Source organism: Trichomycterus rosablanca, chromosome 5 (assembly GCF_030014385.1).
Source record: "Trichomycterus rosablanca isolate fTriRos1 chromosome 5, fTriRos1.hap1, whole genome shotgun sequence".
NCBI classification, from domain to species: Eukaryota; Metazoa; Chordata; class Actinopteri; order Siluriformes; family Trichomycteridae; genus Trichomycterus; species Trichomycterus rosablanca.
In genome coordinates this window covers 39045550-39057227 of record NC_085992.1, presented here as the reverse complement: position 1 = coordinate 39057227, position 11678 = coordinate 39045550, and the positions used below count along the sequence as shown (strand labels likewise).

At 38.9% G+C, this 11678-nt stretch overlaps 1 protein-coding gene across 1 annotated transcript; it reads left to right on the top strand.

The window, feature by feature from the left end:
• Positions 1 to 4381: 4381 nt before the first annotated feature.
• Positions 4382 to 8307, top strand: dkk1a (dickkopf WNT signaling pathway inhibitor 1a). The gene is made up of 4 exons (XM_062996371.1): positions 4382 to 4570; positions 4717 to 4849; positions 7259 to 7438; positions 7529 to 8307. Exons 1-4 carry the CDS (start codon positions 4382 to 4384, stop codon positions 7837 to 7839), a joined length of 813 nt encoding a protein of 270 aa, XP_062852441.1. The 3' UTR covers positions 7840 to 8307.
• Positions 8308 to 11678: the final 3371 nt, after the last annotated feature.

Below are 11678 nucleotides of genomic sequence, written 5' to 3'. Positions count from 1 at the left end.
TTTCCATGGCCGAGCAGCTGCATCCAAGCCTTACATCACCAAGCACAATGCAAAGCGTCGGATGCAGTGGTGTAAAGCACGCTGCCACTGGACTCTAGAGCAGTGGAGACGTGTTCTCTGTGACGAATCATGCTTCTCCATCTGGCAATCCGATGGACGAGTCTGGGTTTGGTGGTTGCCAAGAGAACGGTACTTGTCTGACTGCATTGTGCCAAGTGTAAAGTTTGGTGGAGGGGGGATTATGGTGTGGGGTTGTTTTTCAGGAGTTGGAATCTTAATGCTTCAGCATACCAAGATATTTTTGACAATTTCATGCTCCCAACTTTGTGGGAACAGTTTGGGGATGGCCCCTTCCTGTTCCAACATGACTGCGCACCAGTGCACAAAGCAAGATCCATAAAGACATGGATGAGCAAGTTTGGTGTGGAAGAACTTGACTGGCCTGCACATAGTCCTGACCTCAACCCGACAGAACACCTTTGGGATGAATTAGAGGGCAGGCCTTCTTGTCCAAGATCAGTGTCTGACCTCACAAATGCGCTTCTGGAAGAATGGTCAAAAATTCCCATAAACACACTCCTAAACCTTGTGGAAAGCCTTCCCAGAAGAGTTGAAGCTGTTATAGCTGCACAGGGTGGGCAGACATCATATTAAACCCTATGGATCAAGAATGGGATGTCACTCAAGTTGATATGTGTGTGAAGGCAGACGAGCGAATACTTTTCGCAATATAGTGTACTTCCCAATGTCATCTACACCAGTGGAAAAGCTGTTCTATATTTTAAATGAGTATAATAAAATAATCTAAATATTTAAAAAATACTTTTCATTTATTGTAATAATTATTGTTTAAATTGATATGAATTAATGGCTTATTATGCAATAGTTGAATGATCTAACATTGAGGCTTTAATTATAGTTTACACTCGTTTTTAAACAGTACAATCCATTTCACCACCAAGAAAACGTCTGCTGACTAAGCCACACTACTTAAATATATGTTAAACTGAAGTAATGCCCATGGTTTTGAAATGGGATGTCACATTAGCTTATGGTCATGTGTCATTAGTTTTCTCCATGAACTGTATTTCAGATGCCCACTTCAAAATAATTCCAAAATAAGATTATTTTGCAGTGGTTATGCCACATGAGGTTTGAAGTGATGAACAAATGCTCTGCCAGAACTGGAATGCAATGTGTTTTAGAGTAGCAGCATATTTTGTTAATAATGTGATGTAACAATTATTCAACCCTCTACATCAGGGTTTGAGCCAAAAATGGATCACAAAGAAACATTATAATAATTAAATAAACCTGTAAGCAAACGTCCCCTTGTGGATGCTTTATGTTACATACACTACTGTGAGACCAGATTGTACAGTGCAGAGCAGAGAGATGTATTGTTTGTGTTGCCTGGGTCAAGTAAAAAATCATGGACAAAATGTTGGTTGCTAGAAAAATTGTTAGAAAAACTCTACATAACATTACTGATCTTAAAGCATACTGCTAGTCTGCACGATCTAAAGTTTGGTTCCAATATGATTAACTGAATTGAACTTTTGAATCAATAACAAGCCTTAATTTGCCTTAGCTGTGATATGTTACATAAACACCAACCAGAGATGTGTTCAAGGTGTGTTGCAACCAACTAAGGGGGGAAAAGCTGAGAGAGCAGATCACTTCATTACATGAAAAGGGCAATAAGTATAAAAAGATCAGTCTTATTAGGACAACAAACAAAAACATGTTATTGCAAATGACTTACAGAATGACCTGATAAAGGCTGGGACAAATTTGTCAGTGGCAACCATAACAAGATCACCAAACCAAAGGCAAGGCGAGACTCGATGATGCATGTCACTCTTTTACATTTACATTTTTGGAATTTAGCAGATGCTTTTATCCAAAGCGACCTACAGTACTGTGACATTATATTGTCTAAGCAATCAAGGGTTAAGGGCCTTGCTCATGGGCCTAACAGTGGCCACCTGGCAGTGGTGGTACTTGAACCAGCAACCTTTCGATTACTAGTCCAGTACAGTAGACCCTTAAGTTACAAACGGTTTACCATACGAACATTTTGGGTTACGAGCGATCTTTTTCAACTTAACGTGCGAACAAATTTCAGATTACGAACAGAAATTCGCGAAACACATTACATCACAAACAAGTTGACTGCAACCGTCTCTCTCTCTCTCTCTCTCTCTATATATATATATATATATATATATAGTGTTTTCTTTATATTTTGTAAAATTCAATATTAAAATGGCCCCAAAGAATGTGCAGAGGAAGCGTAGTGGTGCGAAAATGAAGAAATCACTATTTGTTGTGTTGTATAATTACTCCTGCCAGTAGCTGTCACTGTGTATTAGACAGAGGGGACAGTGAGTGAGAGAGAAGAAGGAATTCGGCTCAGTAAAGTATTCTTTCCTTCGTGCAATTACACCTACAAAATACAACACTATTGAAATAAAGAAGGAAATAATAGAGAAATATGAGAGTTATTGTTGTTTCTGGTAGATACATTTTATATAAAAAGAAGGAAATGTATTATGGTGTATGGTACAGCACACGTACTGTACTGAAATGTGGTGTGTGTTTTATGTACAGTACTACTGTGTATTGTTGTTTATTATTGTTTATTACAGTAATGTCTAATGTCTAATTTAAGATTTATGGGAAAATATACTTGTATTTATAACAAAAAAGAGCATTTAAGACATTAGTGAGGTTAGGTAAGGGGGTGGTTTGGGAGGTCTGGCACGGATTAATTCTATTTACATGATTTCTTATGGGAAAAACAGGTTTAACTAACGAACATTTTGACTTAAGAAAAGCCCTTCGGAACCAATTCAATTCGTAACTCAAGGGTCTACTGTACTTTAACCACTAGGCTACAAGTCCACTCTTGACTGGTATACAGCAGAAGAAATTTGGACAGGTCTGCTGAGTTCTGGGACACAGTTCTACCGAGTTAGGAATCAAAACTGTATGGATCATTGGTTTGTCTGGTACACGAAAGGTGAGGAAATAATAGTGTTTATTTGTTTTAAATGCTTTTGCTTTTCTTCTTTATTTTTCTCTTATTGTTTTTTTCATTTGAATCTGTAATGTCTCAGCAATACTGTAACTACTGAAATGGTTATGCTAATAAAACTCTTTTAAATGAAGTGTGTGTGTGCATGTGTGAGAGAGAGAGAAAGAGAGAGAACACTAGAACACTATATCTAGAACACTGTATATATCTGATATATCTAGAACACTGGGAGAACCAAATCCAATCTCACAGTGGACTAGAATGCTTCCGGAAAGTAAAAAGTGAGTACAAACTAGAGCCGTATCTCACAGCAGTCAGAGATCCACAGCAGCGACGGATCCTGACCAAGTACTGGCTCAGTAACCACAGTCTGGCCATAGAGACGGGCAGATAAAAAAAGTCCTGGCTGCCCAGAGAGGAGAGACTGTGTGCCCACTGTGAGAGTGGAGAGGTGGAGACAGAGATGCACTTCCTTCTTCACTGCCAAAAATTCAAAACAAGAAGAAAAAATTTCAGACAGATTTAAACGACTGATCCCAAATGACCAAACACTCACAGAATTGGAAAAATTACAAAAAATTCTAAGAGAAGGGCACACTGCCCCCCTCGCCGCACAGTATATATCAGTGCTACACCGCTTGAGAGATAGTGGGTAACAGTTCTGTGTATATATATACATGTTTATAGAATACAGTTATATATTGTCTGTAAATTTGCTAAAATATTTGTATTGTTTAATTTTTTTATTATTTTATTTTTATTCACTTTTATTGTTTATTGTTTTACTGTCATCTTTTGCTTCCTTTGTAATTTTATAATTTTATTATCGTTGTAATGCTTTGACAACATTGTTCTTTTTTTAGTCATGCCAATAAAGCTACTTTGAATCTTTATTTGTTTTAAATGCTTCTGACTTTCTTCTTTACTTTTCTCTTATTGTTTTTTTTTTTTTTGTTATTTGAATATGTAATGTCTCAGCAATACTGTAACTACTGAAATGGTTGTGCTAATAAAACTCTTTGAAATGAAGTGTGTGTGTTTGTGTGTGTGTGTGTGTGTGTGTGTGTGTGTGTGTGTGAGAGAGAGAGAGAGAGAGAGATGCTATATCAGTTTAAGTGGTACTTTTCTGTTCTCATTAGACTCCACAATGAGGAGGGGCGGGTGTCCACAAAGTGCACGTGTATAAAACCCACGCTGCCCTGCCATTCTCCACGCACAACGCTGTGCCGGACACTCGGGAGCATCATCCTAATCCTGGACACCGTTCATCTCACTCACTGGTTTATTTATCCCGCGGTTACTTTCAGCGCACCGGAGGAACTCTCGGATCAGGATAGCACGATGAAAGCGCTGGGTTGGTCTGTGATCGTGGCTGTGTACCTGTCTGTGTTTATCGGCAGCGCGGTACCTGGATCAGCGTCCCGGAACGCCATTAAGAACCTGCAGACTGAAGGAGTGAGAGTCGCTGAAGCCGTCAGTGCCAGTCCGCATGCTGCCACCGCAAACCAGACAGCCGGTACCCGCTCTGCAGTATGTTTACTACCTCTGTTTACTCACTAAACTTTTTTTTAAACCTAGTTACACCTGTAAAAGGTGAAAGTATCTTCGTTGGTGTGTTTTCTTACCTAAAATGACAAAAAATACAAAGTTAAGCACTTGTTCTGTTTCTATCTCAGGCGCCGAGCTGCGTCGGTGTTATCTGCGGTCAAACTGAGTTCTGTTCTCGAGGGATTTGTCAACGGTGCCGTAACCGCCGAAAGCGATGTGGACGCGGTGCCATGTGCTGCCCTGGGAACCGCTGTATCAACGGTGAGAACAAATCAGTTAATGCCCTTCAGTGACACCTGCCATGTGCCCATAATGTACCTTGTTACCAATTCCCTAAATACTGCACTTTGCATTACAGGTTTAGTGTACCTATGACTGTAGCCTGACATAGGTACACTAAACATCTAATGCAAAGTGCAGATAGATAGACAGACAGACAGATTGATCAATAACGTATCTATCTATCTATCTATCTATCTATCTATCTATCTATCTATCTATCTATCCATCTATCTATCTATCTATCTATCTATCTATCTATCTATCTATCTATCTATACTTTGCATTACAGGTTTAGTGTACCTATGACTGTAGCCTGACATAGGTACACTAAACCTGTAATGCAAAGTGCAGATAGATAGACAGACAGACAGACAGACAGATAGATAGATAGATAGATAGATAGATAGATAGATAGATAGATAGATAGATAGATAGATCAATAAAGTATCTGTCTGTCTGTCTGTCTGTCTGTCTATCTATCTGCACTTTGCATTACAGGTTTAGTGTACCTATGACTGTAGCCTGACATAGGTACACTAAATCTGTAATGCAAAGTGCAGATAGATAGACTGACAGACAGATAGATAGATCAATAAAGTATATATCTGTCTGTCTGTCTGTCTGTCTGTCTGTCTGTCTATCTATCTGCACTTTGCATTACAGGTTTAGTGTATTTATGTTAGGCTACAGTTTTGGGTACAAACCAGTAGCTCATTCATTCATTTTTCTCACCACTCATCCTAGTCAGGGTCACCAGCGTCTGGCTTCACCCAGACACACAGGGATGACCAGGGTACTAATCCATCCCAGGATTGGGTACTGACATAGGGTACTTATCCATCCCAGGGCTACACTTGTATTCACAGACTTACTCACACTCTTACATGTATGGGCAGTTTAGAAAAGTCAGTCCATCTTCTGCATGTTTTTGGAAGGTAGGAGCAGACCTGTACCTATTATGTTTTTATTGATTATTAAGACATGGGTAAAAAAGTGGCAACATTCCAAGATTGTGCAATATGTTTTAAATATCCTTGTAAATCCTTAGCACTGTACCATGTATTTTGTGGATAGAGATAGATTGTCCTGACTATAATCTTAGCCAAGAAAACTAATAAGAAACTTATCAGGAAAAATGTAAGCATAGACATGTTCTAATACTGCTTTATAAATACACAGTCACACTGATTTATTTGCTTTTGTTTTATTCATTGTCTGTTTTACTACTGCTTTATCCTGGTCAGGGATGCGGTGGGTCTGATTATTTGGGCTAAAGGCAGGTCACCAATCCATCACAGGGCACACACACACTCATGTTAATTTTTAGCGGCTCCAACGTTCCTGACTGCATGTCTTTAGGTTTGTGGGGGTATACCGGAGCATCCGGAGGAAACCCACTCAAAATACAGGGGGAACATCCAAACTCCACACAGAGTTGGGGAATTGAACCCTGTGAATTGCTGTGAGGCGACACTGTGCCACTGTTGTGAATTTCATAAATTTAAGTGCATTGTATATCCACAGCACTCTCAGACATAACTGCAATGTTTTGTTTTTATGTGCATTATACAGTATATGTAATGTGACAAATTCCTTCAGTATTATGAGCATTATATACTTGTTATAAACAACAGAATGTGCTAAATCTTCTATACTGTCAGAAACTGCAAAGTGGCAACATTTCCAGAATTATGCACTGTTAGCGGCAAAAACAATGTCCTGTGTTTAAAACTATGTCTTATTTTATATAATTATAGACTGCCAGTTTCTGGTACATTATTTGGACTGTAATTTCTTGCTTACTTGGGACTGTCTGAAATAGTGCTATACTTATAAACTGTTAAACTGCATAATGTGTTTGGAGTATTGTACCTGTGAGGATGAATCACCTGAGTATTAACCTATTTATGTACATTCCTTTAGTACTCTTGACAATCTTTACTGTGCAGTGGACATGACTGAGGCAAAAGCCACAATATAGTGGCTCGATTAGTGCCATATTAAACTAAACTATAAAAAAAATCAACAACACCTAAGCAAGAACCTTTTAAACTGAACCCTACAACCCCTTTAGGAAAGGTTTACATATAGGGGCACCAGTGTACCACATGACACCATGTTAGTCCAACAATTATATCTTAGTGGGAATCTTAAAATCCATTATAGCACCCCTGGTAATCTAAAAGTATTACCTAGTAAAATAATTTTTAATGAGAGCTCTAGTTTTTGTTCCCTAGAAAAATGTATCCAGAACTATTTATGAGGATTGCTGGATTTAATGGGTGTGTTAGATATCCCTTATATACAACTACCAGTGGCAAACTTCCTATAATAGGGTAAACAAATATTGTTGTTTTTTGCTCATCTGACATTAATATTGTCTTGCAGGTGTGTGTCAAGCAGGTGAAGCAAATACCACACAAACTGTCAGCATTACAGATGGCACCCAGCAGGTTGGCAAGGTAGATGGCATCACTTTGACTGGAACACATAATCGGAACGGCACAGTGAAGCTACAGCAGGGTAAAAGAACCAGTGTTTCCCCAAGACAACAGGAAATACTGAAAGGTAAAGACATCTCTCATTCTGCCTTTTAACTTACTAAAACAATCTGCTTTCTGAATGTAATCTCACAATCTCAAGCTTTGTTTCACTCAGGTGGCGAAATTAAAGACTGTGTGAGGTCCTCAGATTGTGGCCCAGGTATGTGCTGCGCCCGGCACTTCTGGTCGAAGATCTGTAAGCCAGTGCTGACCGAGGGCCAGGTGTGCACGCATCGTCGCAAAAACACTCAAGCGGTGGAGATCTTTCAGCGCTGCGACTGTAGCCAAGGCCTGGTGTGCCGAGTCCAGAAAGAGCGGGCCACGGGGGCAGAAAGCCAGCAACAGCTTTTATTGCAGCAACAGCAGCCCGGCAAAAACAATACAAACAAAGCTGCCAGAAAGCTCCACACATGCCAGTCTGGCTAAGCTAACAAAACACATTGTGGACAGCTGGCTTTTGTGGGCATACGCATTTAAATAGACACACACAAGCATTTACAACACCTTCAGTATGAAATGTGTATGCATGGACATATGCGGAAGGAAAACTGACACCCAGGAAGGAAGGATGCTCCATTAAAGGGATTGATCATATTTCCTGGACTGATGCAGAAAAAGCACACTGTGTGGAAGATTCAATCCAGAACTCTGTTACTGAAGAGAGACTTGTTTCTTCTTCAGGGTCATTAAAAGGCAGATTGTTGTTTCCCTTTATAAGGGAACTATAAGCAGTTATTTGCAGTAAATTACTGTATTGTAAATATGTACTTGGAAGTGGCACTTAACTGAGCTTATCAATTCTGTAATATTAGTATTGTAAGGCCAGGTGCTGCATGACAGGATGCTGATAATGTAAATGTGCAAATGATATGATTTATATTATTTACAACGTGTTAAATATTCCTAATATTCTATTTTTATTTTAAACTAAATTGTTGAAATATTTTTATTAAAATAATAAACTATACAATTTGACCACAAGGCTCTTCTGATGTTTTCTTTCATCTCTTGTGCTCTGTGCTTTCAAAATATTTGCCACATCTTGTTATTACTGAGGCGGCACGGTGGCTTGGTGGGTAGCACTGTTGCCTCACAGCAAGAAGGTCCTGGGTTCGATCCCCGCCCCCCCCCCCCCCCCCCCCCCCGTGTTATTACTGAACAGGAAATTCAATAAAAGAAATCTCTTTACCTAAGATATTATTAGAGGTTTAGAAAAGTTCAGAAAATTAAACAAATTGAGCACTGTGTGAATTTGCTGAATGAAAAGCGCAGACAGCAGTGCAACACACCAGGCTAGTCCATACTATTGAAATTAACCTGTGTTTAAAAACCAACTCTATTATTTAAAAAACATGCACAATGCAACTTCATCAAACATGGTGTGTGGACCACGTCTAATGAGAACGGACAATTGAGCTTTGGAGGAAAGATCTGATATGTCTGCAAGGAAAAAAATTACCCAAAAGACTATCTTAAATGTTTAATACAGCACAATGGGGAAAAAATCTTCTTATACGTTTGTTCTAACAGGGTTTCAGCAGATTTGTATCTTTGGACTGTTGTCTCCTTGAACTAGAGTAAGGAAATGTGTATTGTGGAAGCACTTCTGTAAGTTGCTCTGGATCAGTCTTCTTAATAGTGAAATAGTAAATAGAAATAGAGATGTGGTACTAACAGTAGTAAATAATACATATATCCCAAACAGTACTTTATATTCTGAAAAGCTGTTTTCTCTTCTACCCAAAACTTAATTCCTACTCATGAAACTAGCTTTTGGTTATAGTTGTAGCACAGTGGATAAGTAGGTTAGGACACTTAGCAAAAATTATGTATATGTTTTATTTTAATCTTTGCAGTATTTTAACGCTACAATCAGCAATTAGCCCATTGGTAAATATTGAAAGAGGTCATTAGATACCGTCTCTGTGGTTAATTAGCTTGATGACAGACACGGGGAGAACATGCAAACTCCACACAGAAAGGACTCAAATCGCTTCACCTGGGAATCAAACCAAGGTCCTTTTTTGTTGTGAGGCGACAGTGTTACCCACCAAGCAACCATGCCACTGTTGATGCCAGACTGAAAAACACTTTTCCAAAATATCAACACTAGGTCTTTTGCTATAATGCTTGAAATTAACACAGAGCAAAATTCTGATTCTCCAGATTCCTATGAGTTTATGACAGCTAGCTAGAATAGCCAGGGCAAAATCTCAACTTTGTACTTATTAATATTTTTTATTGTATGTTTTAAATTACTGTCTTATATTGGAATGTCCAGCTATGAACAGTTTTAGATTCTTGGCTTGTTAGAGGCTCATTTAATATCCCCCATGTCCTAATAACATTTCAAGACTTTTGGAAAAAACAAACAACAAACAGCCCCAAACCATCACAGATAATTTACCATACTTATAAACACTATTACCAGAAAATTCAGAACATTTAGTAAAATGCAATAATAACAAGATACAATGTTATTTTTGGCTGACCAACTTGACTGTGTTTTGTAAATCTAAATCTAAAATCTATTTGTTACCTGCATTACACTTAAAAAAGGTTATACAATGAGTACGTTACACAATTTTGAGGGCGGCACGATGGCTCAGTGGGTAGCACTGTCGCCTCACAGCAAGAAGGGCCTGGGTTCGATCCCCAAGTGGGTCTGGGTCCTTTCTGTGTGGAGTTTGCATGTTCTCCCTGTGTCTGTGTGGGTTTCCTCCGGGTGCTCCGGTTTCCTCCAGGTGCTCCGGTTTGCTCCCACAGTCCAAAGACATGCAAGTGAGGTGAATTGGAGACACTAAATTGGCCAGGCCTGTGTTTGATATAACCTTGTGGACTGATGAATCTTGTGTAATGAGTAACAACCGTTCCTGTCGTGAATGTAACCACAGTGTAAAACATGACGTTAAAATCCAAACAAACAAACACAATTTTGAAACCTTTCACACTAAGAAGGTGTGAAGAAAGTATTATGATTGGGTATAAAAGGAGGATCCAGCAAAGGTTTGGACAACAAATGCAAAGATGGGTCTTTGCTCACCACTTTGTGCCAAAATTTGGATCCATAGCAACCTAGATAAAATGGTGAGTAAACATTAATGTATGATTGTTTGTTTGTTTATTAGGATTTTAACGTCATGTTTTACACTTTGGTTACATTCATGACAGGAACGGTAGTTACTCATTACACAAGATTCATCAGTTCACAAGTTTATATCGATTACTGACATGGACAATTTAGTGTCTTCAATTCACCTCACTTGCATGCCTTTAGACTGTGGAAGGAAACCGCCCCACCTGGGGATCGAACCCAGGACCTTCTTGCTGTGAGGTGACAGTGCTACCCACTTAGCCACCATGCCACCCATTAATGTATGAATTTAAATAAAATGTGCTTTAATATGACATTAAATCTTCCAAAGATGTTTAGCCTGTTTTGCTCAGATTTTCTAAGTACGCTAAGAATTCTGAAGCTGGAGCTATACTAGGTCGGACTCTGCATTAGTTCTTATAAAACACAGGATTTATCTGGCTTGGTTGGCAGGTTGTATGATTCACATCCTTCTAAATCCATGATAATAGACAGATGTCCTGTCATTCTGCAGCAGATTCCTGATGAGGAATGATTGAAAGGTGTCCAGGCACTAAGGCAGTTAAGCAGCTCCACACCACCGCTACACTTTGGGAGTTGGATGAGGTTTTAGTGTTGGTATGCAAACTTGTTTCTTCCAAAAATATCACCTTGTATATTTACTAAAACATTTTTCTGCAGATGACCGTTTCATTATTGATGTGGAACGTACAGATGGTATTCTGCAAAACTGAGGTCTTTCTTTGACATGTAAGGGTTTTGTTTTTATTTTTATTATAGCCTCTCATCACGATTATACAATCATAGACAGATATTATGAAGTGCAAGAGATCTCTCTTTGACTTTGTGGGTTGCTTTTTTGTTTTTGCTGTGGTGTAACTTGAACTGAACTTGTTCCACTCAGAAGAGAAGTAGCAACGATATTAATCGTATTTGCAAACTGGATGAGCGTGTACTGAAGATCCAGATCCTTTGAAATCTTATATTTAGTTTTTTGCCCAAATTTGTTGCCCACTATATTCCTCACACCTCCTAAAACATGTAAGTAAATATGCAATATGTAAACTGTAATTTCTTCTAGGTGTGACTGTGGATGAGTGAGTATGTGGTGCTATGTCCAGGCTGTATTGTTACCCTGCTTATACCGTTCCTGGAATGCACTTTGAATTCT

Bases quoted from the DNA above. Each gene is read 5' to 3' on its own strand.
- dkk1a (XM_062996371.1), top strand. From the start codon at position 4,382: ATGAAAGCGCTGGGTTGGTCTGTGATCGTGGCTGTGTACCTGTCTGTG. The intron at 4,571-4,716 runs GTATGTTTACTA...TTTCTATCTCAG, and splicing joins CAGCCGGTACCCGCTCTGCA to GCGCCGAGCTGCGTCGGTGT. The intron at 4,850-7,258 runs GTGAGAACAAAT...ATTGTCTTGCAG, and splicing joins TGGGAACCGCTGTATCAACG to GTGTGTGTCAAGCAGGTGAA.